We start from the raw sequence: 19,661 nt of genomic DNA, 5'->3' as shown, positions 1-19,661 counted from the left end.
TGTGAAAAATATGGGAGCTTGCTAGTGACGTGCGTATCCAGCACTGACGGAGACAAATTACCTTAACTACCGTGTGTTCATACCGGTTTTACCGTATCTGGTCTCACTAGTGATGTACCCGGTCCCTTGATGACCGTAACTTTGGTTGTATATACTCACACTAGTGATGTATAACGATAAGTTATCGAGTAATACTCAAATTATCTCCAAATGAACATTGAATCGAAATCTTTGATTTATATTGAAGATTTTAACTGACATGGTAGAAGCTCTAGTCACGATTAATTTCTACTTTTGAAGAATTCAAATACTTGAAACAATTATTAAAAGGTACTATGCGAACTCAAATAGGTAGTAGGGGGCGTTAATGTTTTAGGCTTGCCGTTTATAGGTAAGTTCGACCTCATCATCATCATCAGCTCGCTATAAGTCCCTATCGAGGGGCTCGGAGCCTACCCTAAGTTAAGGGTGATTAGGCCATAGTCAACCACGTTCCTTCACCGTGAGAACGTCGGATAAATGTACATATATAAATCGGAAATCGAAAAACACATTGCTACATGGCGGGATTCGAACCCAGGACCTGCAGATTGCAAGTCAAGTGCTTGACTTCAGAGCCACCGACACTCCGTACCTACCTACTTATCTGTAAAGTGGTAAAAATTTGAACAGCTGCCTCGTTGAGCTGTCGCTAGTGTTTGCCGATCAAATTATCGACATGGCGACGTCAAACTACAGAATTCGATTCAGAAAATGTTATACAGCTTTCTTGTCTATGGTCATGTTTGTTAAATTTTTAGTTTATGGTATGCATTGGTCTGTGTTTAGTGGGCATGACATCGTCCATTATTCACGAGAGTTCAAAGACCTCAACGTCAATACACTCAATACCCAATACACGGCATAAATGTTTGTACACGCTTTTAGTTTGCTCGTCAAATTGTTTGACGTAACACGTATACTTATTTTAAGAATTGAACTTAGCCTTAACTTTATTTAACAAGCTGATACAAAGATAGATCTTCTGTTATAAATAATAGAGACGTAAAAAATCTTTATAATTCTCTCTGATTTAAACTCAATGGAGCTGAAAACCGGTAAAGAAGATTAAGTTACGTCTCACAGTTTGACCACACGGGTGGAAATCATATACAACCCTTACTTTAAACAATTTGAAGTATAAGCAGTTAGATTCATTTTCCACTAACACTAAACGCCCGACTGCAACGTATTTATGTAAACTATCACTATAATGCAAGCGGTAATATTTAAAACGTAAGCAGTTGCGTTTTATCGCCTAGTGTAAAGGGGCTTTTTTGACTTGTAGATACTGCCTACCTTTAATCGACTGACTAAACTGACTTCCAAAGACGGAAAATTCGTGCAACAGATGTCAGCTCTACTGTTGAAACCTACCTTAAGTGAAACGTATAATAAAAATACCAGTAGTAATATAATAATGAACTTACTCTAACGATATTATCAACGGTCGTGGTTCGTTACCTGCACATCTAGCTGGTGTAAAGACATGTAGCCTTACGAACCCGCACACTAACTTGCGAATGATAAATTCGTATGTCCGGTTACAATTTCCCGTGTGGTTATACTTGCGGTCATTTGCATCAGGTACTGTTTCAGTTGACATTTTAATGCGTGTACTTATGCGGGGGAAAAAACTGAACGCTACTTGCAAGGGTTCCGTACTTATTTTTTTTCCTTTTACTACTTCCCTCTACGCTGTTCACTAGTTGTGAGGAAATTTACTCAAAACGTATAAAGAAAGAGAAGTAAAATAAATAATACATGCGATTTATAGTATATAATGTATAGTTAGCTATGTATTCTTCTAATCTTACTAATAATAAATGCGAATGTTTGGATGTATGGAGTGATGTTTGTTAGACGGTATCTGCAGAATGTCCGCATGCATCGCGCTGAAATTTGACATAGATGTAAAAACATATCCTTTAAGAACACATAAGCTACTAATACTTTTTTTTATTTCACGAGAACGGAGTTCGGGCTACAGCTTGTAAATATAATAAAAAAATGTCTTATGTATTGGAGACTTTCTTTACTTTACAGTAATACCGGTCATGACAAAAAAAATAAAATATTAGTACTTGTTAATTTTTATAAGTAAAAATAAATGGTTTTTGCTCGAAGCGTAAGGAACTCCAAACGATGACAGCTGGCATGCGGGCGACGCGGGCCGCGTGCGACAATTTTGACATAATTAACTGCAAAATTCTATAACATTTCCTACAACTACAAGCAAATAATCTTAGCATAGTAATTAAATGCTTTTAATAGACTTCAGTTGTTTTTAAATATGTGTTCCATTTAGTCGCTAAATATAGTTAGTAAGTTTTAAAATTTACGTCCGTCTAAAAACTTTTATTGCCATCCCTTTTATTCTATTAAAAAAAAAAGAATTAACAATTTTATAACTTTATTACGCCATTAGTTCTACTATAACTGTGGTCATAGTATAGTATGGTTTTCGACGTAATTTGGTTTAAAATTTGCACAACCCTATCGTGCGTACCAAAAATATCCAATCTCAAATATCCAAATGAAAATACAGCGTGTATCTATGTAGCTTGGTTTAATTAGTTTTTACGTATATGTAGGGAACTCAACACTCCGGTCACCGGGAAGATGGCGCCACGATCAGTTTTTTTTATGTTATAACAAAGGGTGCTCCCCTACGTGTTAAGTGGCAATAGATTTCCGTCACCTGTGCGCGGCAGGTGCGTTTGGCGGGGTACGCCCCCATCCGATTGAATTTACGCAAAACATCAAACTTTTTATATTAACTTGGGTAAGTAGGATACTTAAACTACAACAATAATAGAGGAATGATTTTTATAAACGTAAAAATTATGTTGTTTGTTTCAATTTAAACCTCGTTTAAATTTATACCATCAAAAAACAAAAATTTTAATTATTAAAACTAAAATAAAAAAAAAATCTTTTGCATCTCTACAACAATATAGTTTTAATGTGTCTGTCGACCCATGTATTGTAGAGGGAACATCAGTCTACCCCCTCCTTTCCCTCGGGAGTGATTCGCAACAGAATCGCAGATGTTGCGCCCTGAACGCACTTGTATGAACGCATTGGCTTCCTTCTTTTTGCAATGCTAAATATATTCCACTTTCTAACCATATCTTACATTTTTAACTAATAAAAAATTATTCAGTATTTATTAATTCAAAATTTTAATAAACAGGACATTATATTATATTTATATAATAGGTATAATATAACTCAATACTTTCCCTTTTTATTTATTCATATATTTCTATTTTAATTTGTCCTCCTTGTGTCTATTTTCATCACGGATTAATTACATTAACACAAATATGAGATATATTAACAACCAGTTATAAATAAGCATTATATTTAAAAGTTACGGTTTTTAAAGCCAGTTTTTAATTCCGCTCTAAGTGTGAAAGGCACGAATCGTTGAACAAAATGTCCGCCGCGGCCGCTGCGGCACGGATCTTGTTGCAATCGGGACTCGAGCCAAATAATATCCGGAACAAATTGCCGCAATACACTTCAAGAACACATTTCTTTTTCCCAGAAACATAAACATTCTAAGACATTTGTTAAATAAACTTTTGTTAATTAGTTTCAAAATAGTTAAAATAATCACAATCATAATATCCGTGTTTATTTATAATATAGTTTATTGTATTTGCACACAACGAACGGAATAATTACGTAAACGACAAGTCTTGCGAAATGGCTGACGGTTAAGGTCACAAAAATGTAACATTGAGTTGTTGAGTCTGTGGTACGCAGCACACTAGCGCCGCGCGGCGCGTCGACGCACACCGGCGCGTGACGACACGCGTGACGTCACGCGGCACGCGACACGCCCACACGCGCACGTGCCGTCGCTGCCCCAGTGACGTATTGCGCTAGGGCGGCCATGTTATAAATATTTTAGGACAAGATTTCCTAAGTTTACATTTTTTCAACAGAATTGAAATTAATTAGGGAGCCATGGAGGCCAATATATTGACAATATAATTCTTCAAAAAAAAAACTAAAAATTCATATAACGCAAACTACATTAACCCAATAAGTGTTTCAGATTACATCTGCGGTTATATAAATTTAATATTATAAAAACATACACAGGTAATTCAATACTTAAATTTATAAAACAGCTTCTAGAAAGTTGTTATTTCTACAGTGAAACTTTAAACTAAAAATTTGACGATAGTCCTGCATCAATAAAATCGTGCGGTAACCATTACCGCACACCAACGTACCGTCCATTACCGCGCACACTAGCACGGATGTAAACAAAGTGACGTAGCGACGTGACTCACACAACGTTACGTCGCACACACGCGGCCCGTGAATGTAAACAAACCGGTCGAGCCGCCACACTAGCGCCGCGCCTCAAAACTGGGCCATCTGATTTCAACTCCGTTGAAATTCTAGTGAATAATAATATTGTGCTCTATGATATAACTTCAATGCCCTAATTACTTTAGTGCGACAAATTTATCTGGCCCGGTGAGAGGCGATATTGTGTCAAAATATATAAATTTAAGCATAGAAAATTACATACAAGACATGACATCGGAAGCTACAAGCATCTTTTGGCTATTTTGACAGGCGCTAATGAGCTAATTTAAACTTAGTTTGATTTATACACACCGGGTCAGATAAGTTTTTCGGACTATATCATAGACATAAATTAATTTTGACAGCTGCATGTCAGTTGTCAAAACTATTATCGTTCATCTTTTTTTTTATTAACGTAAGCGTTATAAGTGATTATTTGAATAAATTAAGCGTATATCTTTTAATTTAGTATCGTTTTTATCATATAATATATAGAATCTTGCATTTTGAATATTTCCTAAATTATAACGGTGATACCGGAATCACCAGTTTTTTAAAATACCTCATTGGTTAGGCATAGACATAACTTATTTATAGTTTTATAGATATTTCCCTAGATAAAGTGATGCAAACACCTTCAAATGTATAATTCCTGTATATTTCGTTCATAACAGATATAAAAATTCAAACAAAGAACATTAAAAAGTCACAGATAGCACAAAAATATCACATACGCGCGCAAAAATTATAAGCGACTGAATACGAACAAGTACAGTCGTTAATAAAGCGGATAGCGGACCAAAGCCACGTTATTGCTGAATTTATTGTGTTCACTAAAATACTGGCCATTTATAATTTTAAAATTTTATGCTAAATTATTTTTAATGTGAATTTATATTACGCGTGTAAAATATTTTATGAGTAAGCTGCTGATTATAATAACGTTTTGTCTTTATTCAATTTGGATAGATAGAAAGAGATAAAATTTCGTAATTATTTTGTTCAATTTTTTGAATTAAGAACATTGGAAAACATTACGCTTACGCTTTTAAAATCAGTAATAATGTTCTGGTAAAAATAATATTAATACTGAATTTAATTTAGTTCGTTATCTGAAGTACAAAATGAATGAATTTCGTACTTTTTATTTATTTTTATAATAATTTAATATATTATACATAATTTGTCTTTTTCTGTATAAAGTCTGGCTGGTTATGAGAAGCGACATTTATTTTATTTCTGTAGCTTTCTTGATAGCTTCTATCTTAAAAATTTTATATATCGTCTGGAAGATATTACCATATCTTGATTCGTCGATATTTTTCCGTAAAAGCCTAGTCGTAAAACATGAAATATGATTATCGGTCTCCGAATAACAGAGTGAAAGTGGTTTTTAGTAATGTCTCGTTAAATAAATCTGTGTCTGCACAGTAAACAACTTTCTACAGAATAAAACCTATAACCTTTTATATAAATGTCAGAATAAAACTATTTTAGGATAAAGAACAAACGAGAAAGTTCCACACTGTTTATATTTTTGTTCCTATCAGATTAGTAAGTCATTTTACTTACTTTCAGACTGTAAATGGTAGGTATAGGAGGCCATAGAACTTACCATCCCAACTGACTTTTCCCTTAAACCTTTCTACTCTTTCTTTCACGTCTAGATTGATAACGCATCTCTAGTAATTTAGATGAAGGTAATCATATAGTCATCTCGCTCGCACACAGAAAACACACGAGTGTACCAGAACTAAGCGTGGTACTAACCAAGTTATTCTATGTTCTAGAATAAGACAGATAAGGTCTATTTTTAAATTATAAATCTAGATATAATCTTATTGATATTATAAATGCGAATGTTTAGGTGAACGGATGTTTGGAGGTATCTCCGGGACGTCTGTATCTCGCTGAAATGGACGAACACGTAGGCTACTAATTCGCGGACGTAGTCGCGGGCGACAGCTAGTTATGAATAAGATTGTTGGTTCCGAATTCTTAGGAAACAAAAGGTTATGTTTATTTAATAAAAGGCTGTCTGTAGAGGCGACCTTGCGCCTTGCTATCCGGGTCATTGGCGGGGTCAAGGTAAAATTGTGACGGTTGTCCGAGATTGTTTTATTCACGTCAAACTAGACGACCTACATAATTATATTATCAATATGTGATATATATCGTAATTCTTAATGATAAGTGTAACACGTTGAATGCTCTACGATTTTGTCTGAACACGCATGAAGAGTCAGTGGCACTGAATGTGTTAACACAAGTCACATGTTAATAATAACTGATATCACAATGTATATCAGTTTGTAAGAGTAACCGTAGCTTCTGAGACCAAATCAACAACATCTTGTTATCTTTATTTGTCAATGATAATGACAGAGATGACGATATGTTTTATACAGAAATTTTGAACTCGGAAATCAAGGATAAAAAAATTGCAATATTATATATAATATTGTTATAGGCTTGAACAGTTAGACTTAAATGGATGACAGAATGAGAGCACAGCAGTCTCCATACATTAAATTGTTTAAGCACCCAACAAACTTATATAATCTACGTAAATGTTGAAAAACCGTTAGCTGTTTTGGAAGCATAAAATTCAAATTCGAAATTGGAACTCGAAACGCGTGAGAACGGCCAAGGAAATTATAAAGTTTATTGACTTATTGCAAATAAAACAGCGTTAAGAGAATGTCGAAACAGCCCTACACAAAATGCCAGCTGTAACAACACCAGCCGCCATCTTGTTTTTTTTTCTTTTCAATAAATACGATTTCTTTCTCACCAGCGCTACACTGAATGCAGTTTCCGCTTGCACGGTGAAATTAAAAAAAGGTTTCACAAAGAACTTCGACTCTACGAACAAATCTGTACAGATTATTAAAAAAAAAATTAATCCTAACAAGTATATCACAATTTAAAAAAAAATGTTTTCTTTAGTAAACTTAATATTAATCTAAGATTTTTTTGTCAATTTTTAGAGTTGTTCTTAGAAAAGGTACTTCCAGTGGTCGACATTTAAAATTGTTATTTGTGCTTCTCGGAATACTAGATATTATAACTACACCAGCCTATTTCCGATAAAAATAAAATACGCGAGAACATAATTGCTTCTTTATGTTTGAAGAATAAAAACCGTTTTATATGTTGTAGAAATTCTAAACTTCGTAATTAACCAATTGATTATAATTGACCGGGACAGTGGGGACAGTGGGGACAGTGGGTTGGGGGGTTCAATCGTTCAGTGCTGCGGAAATAATTTGACAAATCACTGCATTTTTGTGCCTTACAATAGACCGGCACTTCAGTCGTATTGTCCGTTTGAATTATCAAAGGTTTTGTGTCGTAAAGTGCATGTTCCAATTGTACAAGTATGCAGTTCCGATTACGGAGTTATTTGTACACTAGCTATAGCCCGCAACTCCATCAGCGCGAAATTTAAAAAAATAATAGTAATCTAAGTGTTATTTTTGATTATCGACCCGGGTACCGTCGTTAAACTGCGTCCAGACCACCGGAGGACGGGCAGCAGCGTCCCTTATAATAAACGGTGGCAAACACTGCGATCGCCAACCCGCCTGCCAAGCGTGGCGATTACGGCAAATTCCACCAAGTATGATGGCCACAAATGATGCACGGCCCCCAGTACCCGGCAGCACCGCCGTTCCTGGTTACGGTAGCGGCCAGGGTGACGGCGGAGCAGGGGGTGCTAAGAATCCCCGGTTCGGATACGGCTACCGCACACGACGACCTTTGGCCCTGGCAACACTGAACACGCGCACACTGCGGACGGATTAATTAATTAATAATGAATAATCGTCGTACTGCAGATACCTTCTAACAAACATCCATCTAAACATTCGCATTTATAATATTAGTAAGATTATGTTAATGCTCAAGTGCGTTACCCATAGGGGTAAGCACAAATGCCAGGAATGTGTGATATTGGTCTAACTTCACCAATGAGTTTCTACATTAGTGCATCCATGTCAAATGGTTGTTTGAAACTTGCCTAAGCCTGTCATTTACATCTTGATTGTATCCAAATCCATCAAACAATACATTTTCGTACAGTTTTTAGAAAATTTTATAGAAAAAAAGTCGTTTTTGTTTGACGTAGACAGCGCAATAATTAGACGTCACAATTCGTGAAGTCTTTTCAGTAAAACTATCCCGCAGCGACACGTCTGTTTAAAGGCAAGACTGGTGAAAGATTAATCCTCGTTGTTAAATGCATACTTATGTGATTGAAGGATTTGTTGCTAGCCTTTATAACAAGAGTAGGATAAAAAGGTAAGGAATTGGAAGAAAATAATATATAGTTTATTGTTGTTAAAAATTGCAGGAACGAGTTCGTGCTTTGTGATCTGGTCTACATATGTTTGAACATGTTAAGTTGTGGGTTACCACAAAACAATTTCCTCTGAAGTAACACAATAATTTGTATGTATCTGTAGAACGGAATTCAAAATACTTTACCGTTAGAAATCATTTCAAATATATTTCTTAAAAAATAATATAGATGTCGCTGTTTTTTACTCACTAATAAGGTTAAACTTTTTAAAATAAACCGACGAAATTAATAAAATCACACCCTGTATTATAAATACATTGTTTAGTGACTCGATATCTCAGTTTAAATCTGCACGTCGTAAAATTTGCGAATTGTTGCAAAATATTTAGTAAACAAAAGATTATTTCCAATGGCTATTTACAAAATATCAACTACTCTAATTGTACTAAGGCAATTACATACAAGCGTTTGCCCTGGTTGTATTTTAGAAAAAAAATCTCTAGGACATATAATTTTATAAGTGACTGGCTGCCGCAACGACTTCGTCCGCCTGGTATTAAAAAAAAAAACTTTGTAGTCTATGCGTTCTTCCAGACTAATTCTACATCTATGCCAAATGACAGCGAGATCCATGCAGCTATTTTGGAGATATCTTCTAATAAACATACATCCATCCAAACATTCGTTCATAATATTAGTAAGATGTCTTATTCTATTTTTAATCAAACTTTGCTCAATCGAAGATTAGTAAAAAAGTTAACAAAAATATTCTCGACATTGTGATTGGTTTAAATCTAATTTAACTGTAAAATGGTGCAATACCATTGAATAGTTCTTACATCATACCCACTTCGTTGCATAAATTCATTCTGTATAGAATTTAAAATGGTAATTCGATCGTTGTATTTCTTAATAGTAAAACCAAAATGGCGGCAACGTGATGTTCGAATGTCAGTTTTAATTTATGAAACATTAATAATAATACCAATTTACACTAACTGCCGATAGAGTCGTTAAATGGTTCCTCTTAGTGTCGATTTCTGGTATTAAATCTACACTAAGGGGTTTCCTGAGCGACTAAAATTACAACTGACGAACAAGAGTAAATGCAACAACTTCTTCGGAAGGTCACTTGGATTTTAACATACTTATATTTCTTTTACGTTATTTTTGAACAGAATATATGGAAACTATTCATTACTAGCTGTCGCCCGCGACTCCGTCTATGCGAAATAAAAAACTTAACTAGTAGCCTATGTGTTCATACTATTTTCTACGTCTATGACGAATTTCAGCGGAATCCATGAAGTCATTCTGGATGTACCTTCAAACAAACGGATGTTTGTTTGAAGATAGATGGATATCTATCCAAACATTCGCATTTAGGTATATTATTAATAGGTTTACAAGCGTTTTCTTTGTCGACCAGTACTTACATTTTTATAAGAATTTTCAGATATTAATTTTCATTTTTATTTTTTAAATATGATCAATAAAGGCAACGGGTGATGCTATCTTTGTGGTATATACCGAATCATGTATGTAAAATTTGTAGATTTTTTTTTATTTATAACAACTGCATAGCATCCTTATATAATATTGGATACAGGTCAATGAGTTTTGGAATTTCACATACACCTTTATCCAGAAATTCCTTACCTCCTTGAAGTGAATTCCACATTCTTGCTGCAACGTAAGCCTATATTAAGATGGCGACAATCTGTCTTCTATACAATATATCGATATTTTAGCTCATATCAGTTTAAAATCTTTATTAAGTGTATAGATGAATAAATCTATAGAACTGTCAATAACTTACAATAAGTCACGTGATTGTCGCGTGTCAGTTCTATACACCTTGAAACTCTTTATAGAATCAGTTCAATCAAGCATAAAATATATGTGCTTTTTGCTAGGCCACTAGTAAAAATCATATAGTTGTCTCTTTCCTTTCAAAGAAAATGACAGAGGTATCAATATATTTAAACAGTGGAAACTAACAGTAACATTTGTCCCTTTCATCCCGGTAAAGATTGTAAAGGACGCCTTACAATTTTGTTTTGTTTATTTACAGGTTTCCATTTGAGTGGTGTGGTGCGCGCGCCAGCCGCGGTTCCTCCCTGCTCCGAACCAGAAAGGCTATTTCGAGTTACAGTATCATTTGACAGGTAAATAATACTCGCCTGGAGAGTCCACTAATGTCAAATTCGTGGCATTCAACGTGTTATTTACTAAGAAATTCGATATTAATATAATTGTCGAAACTCACATTTATTTTTAGTGCATAGTACAAAACTATCTCCATACAAGGTCATAATTATAAGGTACGTCCCCAGTATTAGGCTCGGAGCCTACCTTAAGTTTGGGGTGACTAGGCCATAGTCAATGCTGACCTAGTGCGTGTTGACTTCACACATGTCTTTTAATTTCTTCGTAAATATATACAGGTTGTAACACGATGATTTTCTTGACTGTAAGAAAGTCGGATAATACGTGATAAATCTAAAAACACATTAATACATGTCGGTATTCAAACCCAGGATCTGCATATTATATACCATGCTTAACCACTGAGCCACCGACGCTTATACAACTTACAATAGTGCCAAAAAATACATTAAAGAAAATTCTCAGTAAACAACGAGACACACGCAAATAGTGGAAGAGCATTGTTCACGGAGAAGTCATACAAAAAGGATTTCATTAAAGCGAAGGACCAGCCAACATAATAGTCTTTGTTAGTTCACACTTCACCGGTTTTTTGTAACATTTGATTGTATCGGACATAATGCCCAAAGAAACTGTTCGAAAGTTTGATTACCACGGCCGTGGCGTGCAATATAAAGGCCTTCGTTTTACTCTTTTATTATGCGTCTTGTTTGGCTCCATAGACAAGAAATATATCTCAGAACTAGCTGTCGAAATTAAAAAAAAAACTTAATTAGTAGCCTATGTGTTCTTCCAGACTATGTTCTACATCTATGCCAAATTTCATCATGATCCATACAGACGTTTTGGAGATACCTTCTACCAAACATCCATCCATTCATCCAAACATTCGCATTTATAATATTAGTAAGATAAACGATAAAAGAGCATAAAATCACAGACTTTTAGCGACTAGTTCTTACATATACCACACAAATTTTTATACATTTTTCAAGTATATAGACGCTGTCTGGATGTCGTAAAAATGCTATAAAACAATACAGTATTCATATAAATTATCGGTTATTATGACTTGCATTGCCTTCGACGTCGTTATAAAGGTTTTATTTCTTTTAGATGCAAAATAACAGGAGTGACATGCAGTTGCGAGGCGCGCGATATCTTCTGGTGTCAACACGTGGTAGCCCTCGCACTCTACCGCATCCGGAATGCAGACTCCGTGCGTTTACGAGTGCCTATATCAGGTAACTAGCTGTAGGCGACACCATCCGCTCTTATTTAAAAAAAAACTCTATTAGTAGACTATGTGTTCTTCCAGACTATGTTCTACATCTGTGCGAAATTTCATCGAGATCCGTTCAGCTGTTTTGGAGATACCTTTCAACAAACATCCATCCATACATTTTTATAATATTAGTAAGATGTATATTATACTACGTAACACATAAGTTTACGCTGATAAATATAAGCGTCGCATTTATATGATAAAACCCATTGAAATAAATCCTTCTTGCCCTTCTATGAGATCCTAGTACCTCACTCCAGCCGATCACTGACCGTTTTACATTTGTTCATTCCAGAAACCCTGCTGCAAATGGACCGTCAGCAGCTGCAGAAGTTCGTGCAATACTTAATAGCAGAACACCATACAGAAGTGCTACCTACCGCCCAGCGGTTAGCTGACGAAGTTTTACAGGCGCGGTCCGCTATCAATAGGATTTGCGGCGCACCAGACCCCACAGCTGGACCACCACCTGATGCACACCACGCTTGGCATCTAGATGAGCAGCAGGTAATAATATGAAAATGGTAAACAGGCCGTCTACATTATGCTTGATGCGGCGGAATGGCCGAACTGGTCTGAAAAGTAGAACGCCATCCCAGATATCGGACTGACTGGCTTATTGGCTTCTGCGGCCGTTAGCATTTTGCCAGTTGTATTGTCAGCGCTGATTTCGAGCGCTACTTGCTTACTAAGCTGGCCTAATGTAAACGAGGCATAGCATTAAGTTTTCACGCGAGTCCCTCCGCACGTAATTTAAAAAAAAGTTAATTAGTTGTGTTCTTACAGACCATGTTCTACATATATGACAAATTTCAGCGAGATACATGCAGCCGTTCTGGAGATACTTAATAACAAACATCTATCCTATGTCACGCGAACACTTAGTCTGAATATTTTAAAATATTTGAAGACAGTACTTATAAAGCAATTGTGTACGGTCTTCATAATAAATTAACGATTAATTTCCTATTCCAGGTGTGCGAACAGGTTCGAGCGTATTTACTACAGGGAACCTACTACAATGCGAATAAACAGTTAAACTCCTTGTTTTCTAAGGTATTTATTTGAACTCGATATCTCTAAATACTTCATTATAAAGGCAAATGTACAGTTAGCAAAACATATTATCATCCTTCTCATGATATAAAAGAGATTAAAAAAGAGACAATTACTTACTTAAAAAAATCACATGTTTAACAACATCATCAGCTCACTATACGTCCCCACCGAGGGGCTCGGAGCCTAACCTAAGTTACGGGTGACTAGGCCATAGTCAACCACGCTGGCCAAGTGCGGGTTGGTTGACTTCACACATATCTTTGAATTTCTTCTCAGGTATGTGCAGGTTGCATCACGATGTTTTCCTTCACTGTAAGAACGTCGGATAAATGTACATATGTAAATCAGAAATCGAAAAACACATTGGTACATGGCGGGATTCGAATCCAAAACCTGCAGATTGCAAGTCAAGTTGACCCCTGAGCCACCGACTCCTGTTTGACATACGTCGACTTTTGTTCTCTTTGACTCATGTTTAACTTACGTCTACTTTTTTATACCCTGACTATAACCCTAGGATTTTTGATAAATCATGGCTATTGAAAATATTAATATACGTAGGTACATGCGAAATTAGTTGTTGCGCAATAATTACATACTTATATTAATAGTGTGGTGACAAATCTGTGATAAAACATAACCATTTTGACGTCCATAATATCCTTCATCGGCTTCCAAAAGGTTAAAACACGTGTTTAACTAAACAGTGTCTAAACCCTTTTAGGTGCGAGAAATGCTAAGAGCACAGGACTCGAATGGTCCTCGTATGCTTATGCTGATGACGGAACAGTTCCTATCGGACCCTCGCCTGCTACTATGGAGGAATCAGAACACGCCGATGACGGAGAAGTGTCGCCAGCTGTGGGAGCAGCTGGGCGCGCTGTGGGTCAGCATAGTCCTGGATCCCGGCAGCAACAAGCACCACAGACATCAATGGAGACAACTGCTGGACAAGTGGTCAGCTGTTGAAGTGTGTCCCACTGAAGATCCAGACTATAGATCTTTTCCCTTGGTGAGTTATGTACAGAATTTTTATCTGTCATATTCTTATAATTATTCCTAATGCAATTTATACTAAAAATCTTTACTGATTATGTTAATACTAGCTGTCGCCCACGCCTTCGTCCGCGGGGATTTAAAAAAAAACATAATTAGTAGTCTTGGTGTTCTTCCAAACTATGTTCTATACGTATGCTGAATTTCATCGAGATCCGTTCCGGAGATACATTCAAACAAACATCCATCCATACATCAAAACATTCGCATTATTTTTAATATCTCGGTTGTCTTATTCCAGTACGCGAGAGAAAGAGAAAGAAACGAGAGAGATCGCGACAGAGATCACAGGGACAGAGATAGAGAGAGAAATCGCGACCGAGAGGAGAGGGACAGAGAGAGACTGCGAGAGAGAGAAGAAAGAGACAGGTATAGAAAACATATAACCTTCTTTCTTTGTCCGTCTGTTTACGTATTTGATATTTATGGATATTTTTTTTTTCAGAGAAAGACATAGAGAGAGACAAAGAAGAGATATGCATTCCCATTCAGAGAGTTCCGATGAAGAATCTAGGCCTAATAAGTAAGAAATTACATAGTTTTGCTTCAACTGAAAATTAACCAGAAGTACATTTTTGAAGCGTCGGTGGCTCAGGGGTCAAGCACTTGACTTGCAATCTGCAGGTTCTGGGTTCGAATACCGCCATGGACCAATGTGTTTTTCCATTTCCGATTTACATATGTACATTTGTTCGACGATGTTACAGTCACATATCTGAGAAGAAATTTAAAGATATGTGTGAAGTCAACCCGCACTTGGCCAGCGTGGTTGACTATGGCCTAATCACCCTTAACTTAGGGTAGGCTCCTCGGTGGGGACGTATAGTGAGCTGATGATGATGATGACATTTTTGAAAGTAGTAAAAACGTATTATAATACTATTGTTTATTGCAGCTATGAAAGAGAATATAGAAGAGCCAGTAAGAGACTTAGACTGCACAACCAGAGACCACAGATTCAAACAACGCCACGGACTGTCTTTCACAAGTTAGTCTTTGAAATAAACATACAAATTATATTACAGTTTTACTTACGGCAAAATTCATTAAAAAAATAAACTTTTTTCTCAGGGCGTTAGATGCAGTGGATATATCATGGGAGAGCGAGCATCTGAAGAACATTCTCAGCAGTGACGAGTACTGTGACCCTGAGAAGCCGGACAAGGCGGGCGGAGCTGGACCCGCGCTTGCAGCCGTCACCCTGCAGCCTTACCCCAAGTTCAATGACCTCGGACAACCCTTGTGGCATGGTCAGTATACTGGAAACTCTGTTACAACTTTGTCCTCTCTAACTAGAATGCTGGAGGTTTAATTTCAGTCTTCTTCCTATCCCTTTCTTATAAGGAACGATCTATGTAACCGCTTTACCGTCACGGTGAAGGGGTTACATGGAAAATTCTCTCTTCCGTCGACTAGATAGGTAGGTAACGCATCCGATGTTGCCGATTTTTATGGTGTCAGCGGTCGTTTTGCTATTTCTCCGAATTCAGGTCGCTGTATATCATTTGTCACCTTTTTTATTATAAAATTTGAAGCGATAACAATTAAGTAATGTATATATGTTGCAGAACATCTGCCGGTAGTGGGCGCGCGTATAGAGGCGCTGCGTGCACACGGGCGCGCCCCCGCCGCACTGCGCCTCGCTGTCAGCGCCGCGCGCGCCATGCGCCATCGACAGGTAACTAATCAACAAAGAGAAAGTAAAATAAACTGTTCATATCCTGCTCGAAGGACCATACAAAGTGTGAATGTGTGTGTGTGTGTGTGTGTGCAGGAGGTGGCTCAGCAGCGATGGGCGAGCGCGGGGGCGAGTGCGGGTGAGGGCGAGGCGGCGGGCAGCAGCACGTGCGCGGCGAGCGAGTCGTGCGGGGGGCAGTGCGAGCGCGCGCGTCTGGCGGTGCTGTGCGCGCACATGGACGCCGGCGCCTGTCTGCCCAGCGGACACACATGCGCGCTCTCACACACGCAGCGATGCATCGGACGAGGTAACACAACCACACATCCTACTCGACATTGTCTTCTTACTCCCTTAGTATTATACAAGGCGACGTAAATCATCTATTTTAGTCGATAGGCAACTTATGCGTAGGCGAATTCTCGCGAAGCAACCATACGATACAGAATCTGACAGTTGGCACGTTACGTAGTAAAGTACTCTACTTCTCGGCGTGCCAAATGATATGCCGAGTATTATAATTGCCTATCTATTTTTAGTAACTATAGTGGCGTGTTGTTAACGTGTGTGTGCGTGTACAGACAGCAGGGGGTGGACGGGGTGGGCGCTGGAGGCGGTGTGGTGCGTGCACGAGTGCCTGGCGGACGCGTGCCTAGCGCCTGATGACCAGCGCGCCTCTCCCCGCCTGCACACCTACATGGACGAGGAGCCCGCCACCGGCCTACCGCCTAGGTACGCGTCACTGCACTACAAAATGTGTTTTATATAGCTTTTTATTATGCCAGTACAGCAAGGGACACCAAGCGCTGGCATATAACTGAGAGAAACAAACAAACCACGCAAGCCAGCGTTACTGTCTTACTGTACTGGTATAATGTAAACTGAGCATAACGTTATTTTGTAAACGTAAATATTGCTTAGTTAATGAATTTATTAATTACAGTGTGTTTTAAATGAACTGTAGATATCAACACGTGCCGGTGGCGGGCAGCAAGAACCCTGAGGAGACGTACCTGGCGCTGGCGCTGGAGGCGGCGCTGCTGGGGCTGGGCATGCAGCGCATGCTGCCCACTGGACTCTACGCGCAGGAGCGCTACTGCAAACAGGTACACCACATTCAAAGATAGAGTCCGCACCAGCATTTACTGCTGCACAAATGGCTCGCTCATCATCAGCTCAATATATGTGCTCACTAAGGGGCTGGAAGCCTACGCTGATTCTCTATGGAAGTAATTTCATGGTTCCTGTTGTCCCCTTCTTACTCTTCTTTATTAAGGAGGACAATGATATTCCAATGAAATGTGGGTATAATGGGGATTGTTGTGCAGGAGGAGCGTCTGATAGCGCAGCTGCAGCGCGTGGAGGGCGAGGCGGTGGGCGGGGTGTGCGCACGTGCTGCGGCCGCGCTGCTGGCGGGCGGGCCCAGCTCGTGCCTGGGCGCGCGCCTGCACCCCCGCTCCGCGCCCGCACACACCTTCGCCCGCTACCTCTTCCTGGCGCTGCTGCCCAGCGACCCCGACCTCGCGTACCGCGTCGGACTGCGCGCTATGAGGTAAACGCATCGCTAAAATGATGATAACCAATTTATAATTCTGCGCTGAACGCTAGATTTCCATTCATTTTCCTCTCAGATATAGTCTTTAACTAGGAATAATTTTCATCTTCTTTTAAATTGTTGTGATTTTTACTAAAATAAATATAATAATGTGTCGTATATCACTATTGTGTAGGTTACCTATGGTGGAGGAGGCGTACGCGCTGGACGGTGGCGGGGCGTGCGGCGCGGCGTGCGGTGCGGGGGCGGGCGCCTGGCACACGCTGCAGCACGCCGAGCAGCAGCAGGCCGCGCTCGCCAGCGCACTGCTCGGTATGACGGGTTTTATATCCTCACCATTGTTCAAGCAACATTCATTCCACTATTCTTAAGTTATAACTTCATCTTGTGAGATTTATGTGTAAAGATAAATTTCTTATAAACTTCCGATAAATTTTGTAGGAATATGTTTTGCTGGAGATTACATCATTTATTCGGGGTTTTAGTGTTTACTTCTCAATTTGGAATATAGCATTAATTAGATGCATGTGCGCAGGCGCAGCCCGGGGTACTCCAGCACGTCTGCGCGCGGCGCTGGCGGCTGCGCAGCGACACGTGCGGTCTGCTGCGCAGTTGTTCCGCCTGGCGCAGGACGCGCTGCGCCACGCTGCGCCGCCCGACGCCCCGCACCATCACCGGGACTTGCTCGCTGCGGCATTCGAACTCGGACTGCAGGTACCACTTAATGACTCTGAGTAACCTCGCCTCGGTTTAACCAAAACAGATTTATGTAATTATGTTATGTATAGGTGCTGCGTATGACGCTGTCGTCTGTGAACTGGCGGCGACGAGAGATGGTGCGCTGGCTGGTCACCTGCGCCACAGAGCTCGGCCTCGACGCGTTGCTCTCCATCATGCAGAACTGGTGAGGACTTCAGACATAAACACAACAACTTTAACTACTATTATCGATTATTTTGTCAAGTAAAACTTTACTTAGACAATATTTATTATCAGGCATCTAAAAAGTGGTTTTATTATTTAAAATAAAAACGACATTATTCTCCGATGACGATGAAGCGACGTGAAAGCTCATTGTGAGTGAATGTTGTAGGTACGAGCTGTTCACCCCGACGGAGGCGACAGGTCCTGTGGCTGCGGCGGCGATGTCTCACGCCACCGCGCTGCGTCTCGGCCTCAGCTTCGAGCAGCAGGAGAAGCTCAGCGCATGCGCACGCACGCTCGCCCTGCAGTGCGCCGCCAAGGTACTAAACATTACAGGCATTAACAAGAAAATTCTAGATGTATTCAAAAAGTGGTGGGGGGAGATTTTCAGAAAATTCTTTGTCTTAGAAAGAAAGACAGTTATGTGACATTTTCACTTACTAACATTCGCTCGTAAGGTGTCAAGGGAAAGAAAAATTGAGCCTAAAATAACACATTCAACGCTTTTGGCCTCAACAAATGAACTCAAAACATAAGACAGTCAAATGGGAACAATTCAGAGTTTCCCCTGACGAGCAAGTGCTGGCCTAAATTTGAGCATTTTCTCCTTCCCACCATTATAATAATGAGGAATTTTTCTCTTTCTATGGGTCCCCTCTTCCGTCGATAAAAGTTAGGTAACGCATCTACAACTGCATATAACTATAGGTAGTAGACATTTCGCTATTTCGTCGAATTCAGTTTGCTCATTTACCACTTACTACTAAAACTAGTGTGTACAAGTTATTGTAGGTATGTACTATTGTCAGGACCCGCCGGGGTGCGCGCTGTCTGCGCTGTCAGTGTGCGAGGGGTCTGCGGGCGCGTTCGAGGCGGCGTGCGCGGCGGTGGGCGGGGCGGCGGCACGCGGCGCGCTCGCCTCCAGCCAGCTGTTCGCTGTGGCGCGGTACATGGAGCAGCGCGGACAGCCCGCCCGCGCCATGCGCCTCGCCACACTCGCCATGCGCAACCTGCATCTCCACTACAACCAGGTAACATCTCTCACTTGCTGCTGACATCCGGCTCGAAGGACTTTAACATCATAAGCAATATATAGAATAAGCTGTCATCCGTCCATCTGACTTAAAAAAAATAATTAGTAGCCTATGTGTTCTTCCAGACTATGTTCTACATCTATGCCAAAGCGAGATCTATGCAGCCGTTTTAAAGATTTATAATATTTGTATAATTTGATACTCCACTTGATTTACTTAACTGCGTTGGA

General features: G+C 39.3%; 1 protein-coding gene across 1 annotated transcript in view; it reads left to right on the top strand.

Moving 5' to 3' along the window:
• Positions 1–19,661, top strand: part of LOC106113999 (zinc finger SWIM domain-containing protein 4) — a 58,293-nt gene that overhangs the window by 34,868 nt on the left and 3,764 nt on the right. The window contains exons 2-20 of the mRNA XM_013307059.1: positions 10,749–10,842; positions 11,960–12,087; positions 12,424–12,635; positions 13,104–13,184; positions 13,912–14,199; positions 14,485–14,612; positions 14,689–14,766; positions 15,139–15,231; positions 15,315–15,493; positions 15,812–15,921; positions 16,018–16,228; positions 16,500–16,650; positions 16,883–17,024; positions 17,247–17,470; positions 17,649–17,785; positions 18,009–18,187; positions 18,262–18,377; positions 18,567–18,717; positions 19,207–19,428. Coding sequence (XP_013162513.1) covers positions 10,749–10,842; positions 11,960–12,087; positions 12,424–12,635; positions 13,104–13,184; positions 13,912–14,199; positions 14,485–14,612; positions 14,689–14,766; positions 15,139–15,231; positions 15,315–15,493; positions 15,812–15,921; positions 16,018–16,228; positions 16,500–16,650; positions 16,883–17,024; positions 17,247–17,470; positions 17,649–17,785; positions 18,009–18,187; positions 18,262–18,377; positions 18,567–18,717; positions 19,207–19,428 — 2,924 coding nt within the window. The remainder of the gene's footprint in view (positions 1–10,748; positions 10,843–11,959; positions 12,088–12,423; positions 12,636–13,103; positions 13,185–13,911; positions 14,200–14,484; positions 14,613–14,688; positions 14,767–15,138; positions 15,232–15,314; positions 15,494–15,811; positions 15,922–16,017; positions 16,229–16,499; positions 16,651–16,882; positions 17,025–17,246; positions 17,471–17,648; positions 17,786–18,008; positions 18,188–18,261; positions 18,378–18,566; positions 18,718–19,206; positions 19,429–19,661) is intronic.

The sequence above is a fragment of the Papilio xuthus genome, unplaced genomic scaffold (assembly GCF_000836235.2).
Source record: "Papilio xuthus unplaced genomic scaffold, Pxut_1.1 DF828142.1, whole genome shotgun sequence".
NCBI lineage: Eukaryota > Metazoa > Arthropoda > Insecta > Lepidoptera > Papilionidae > Papilio > Papilio xuthus.
Note: the sequence above shows the minus strand (reverse complement) of the source record. Positions and strands in the feature narration are given on the sequence as shown.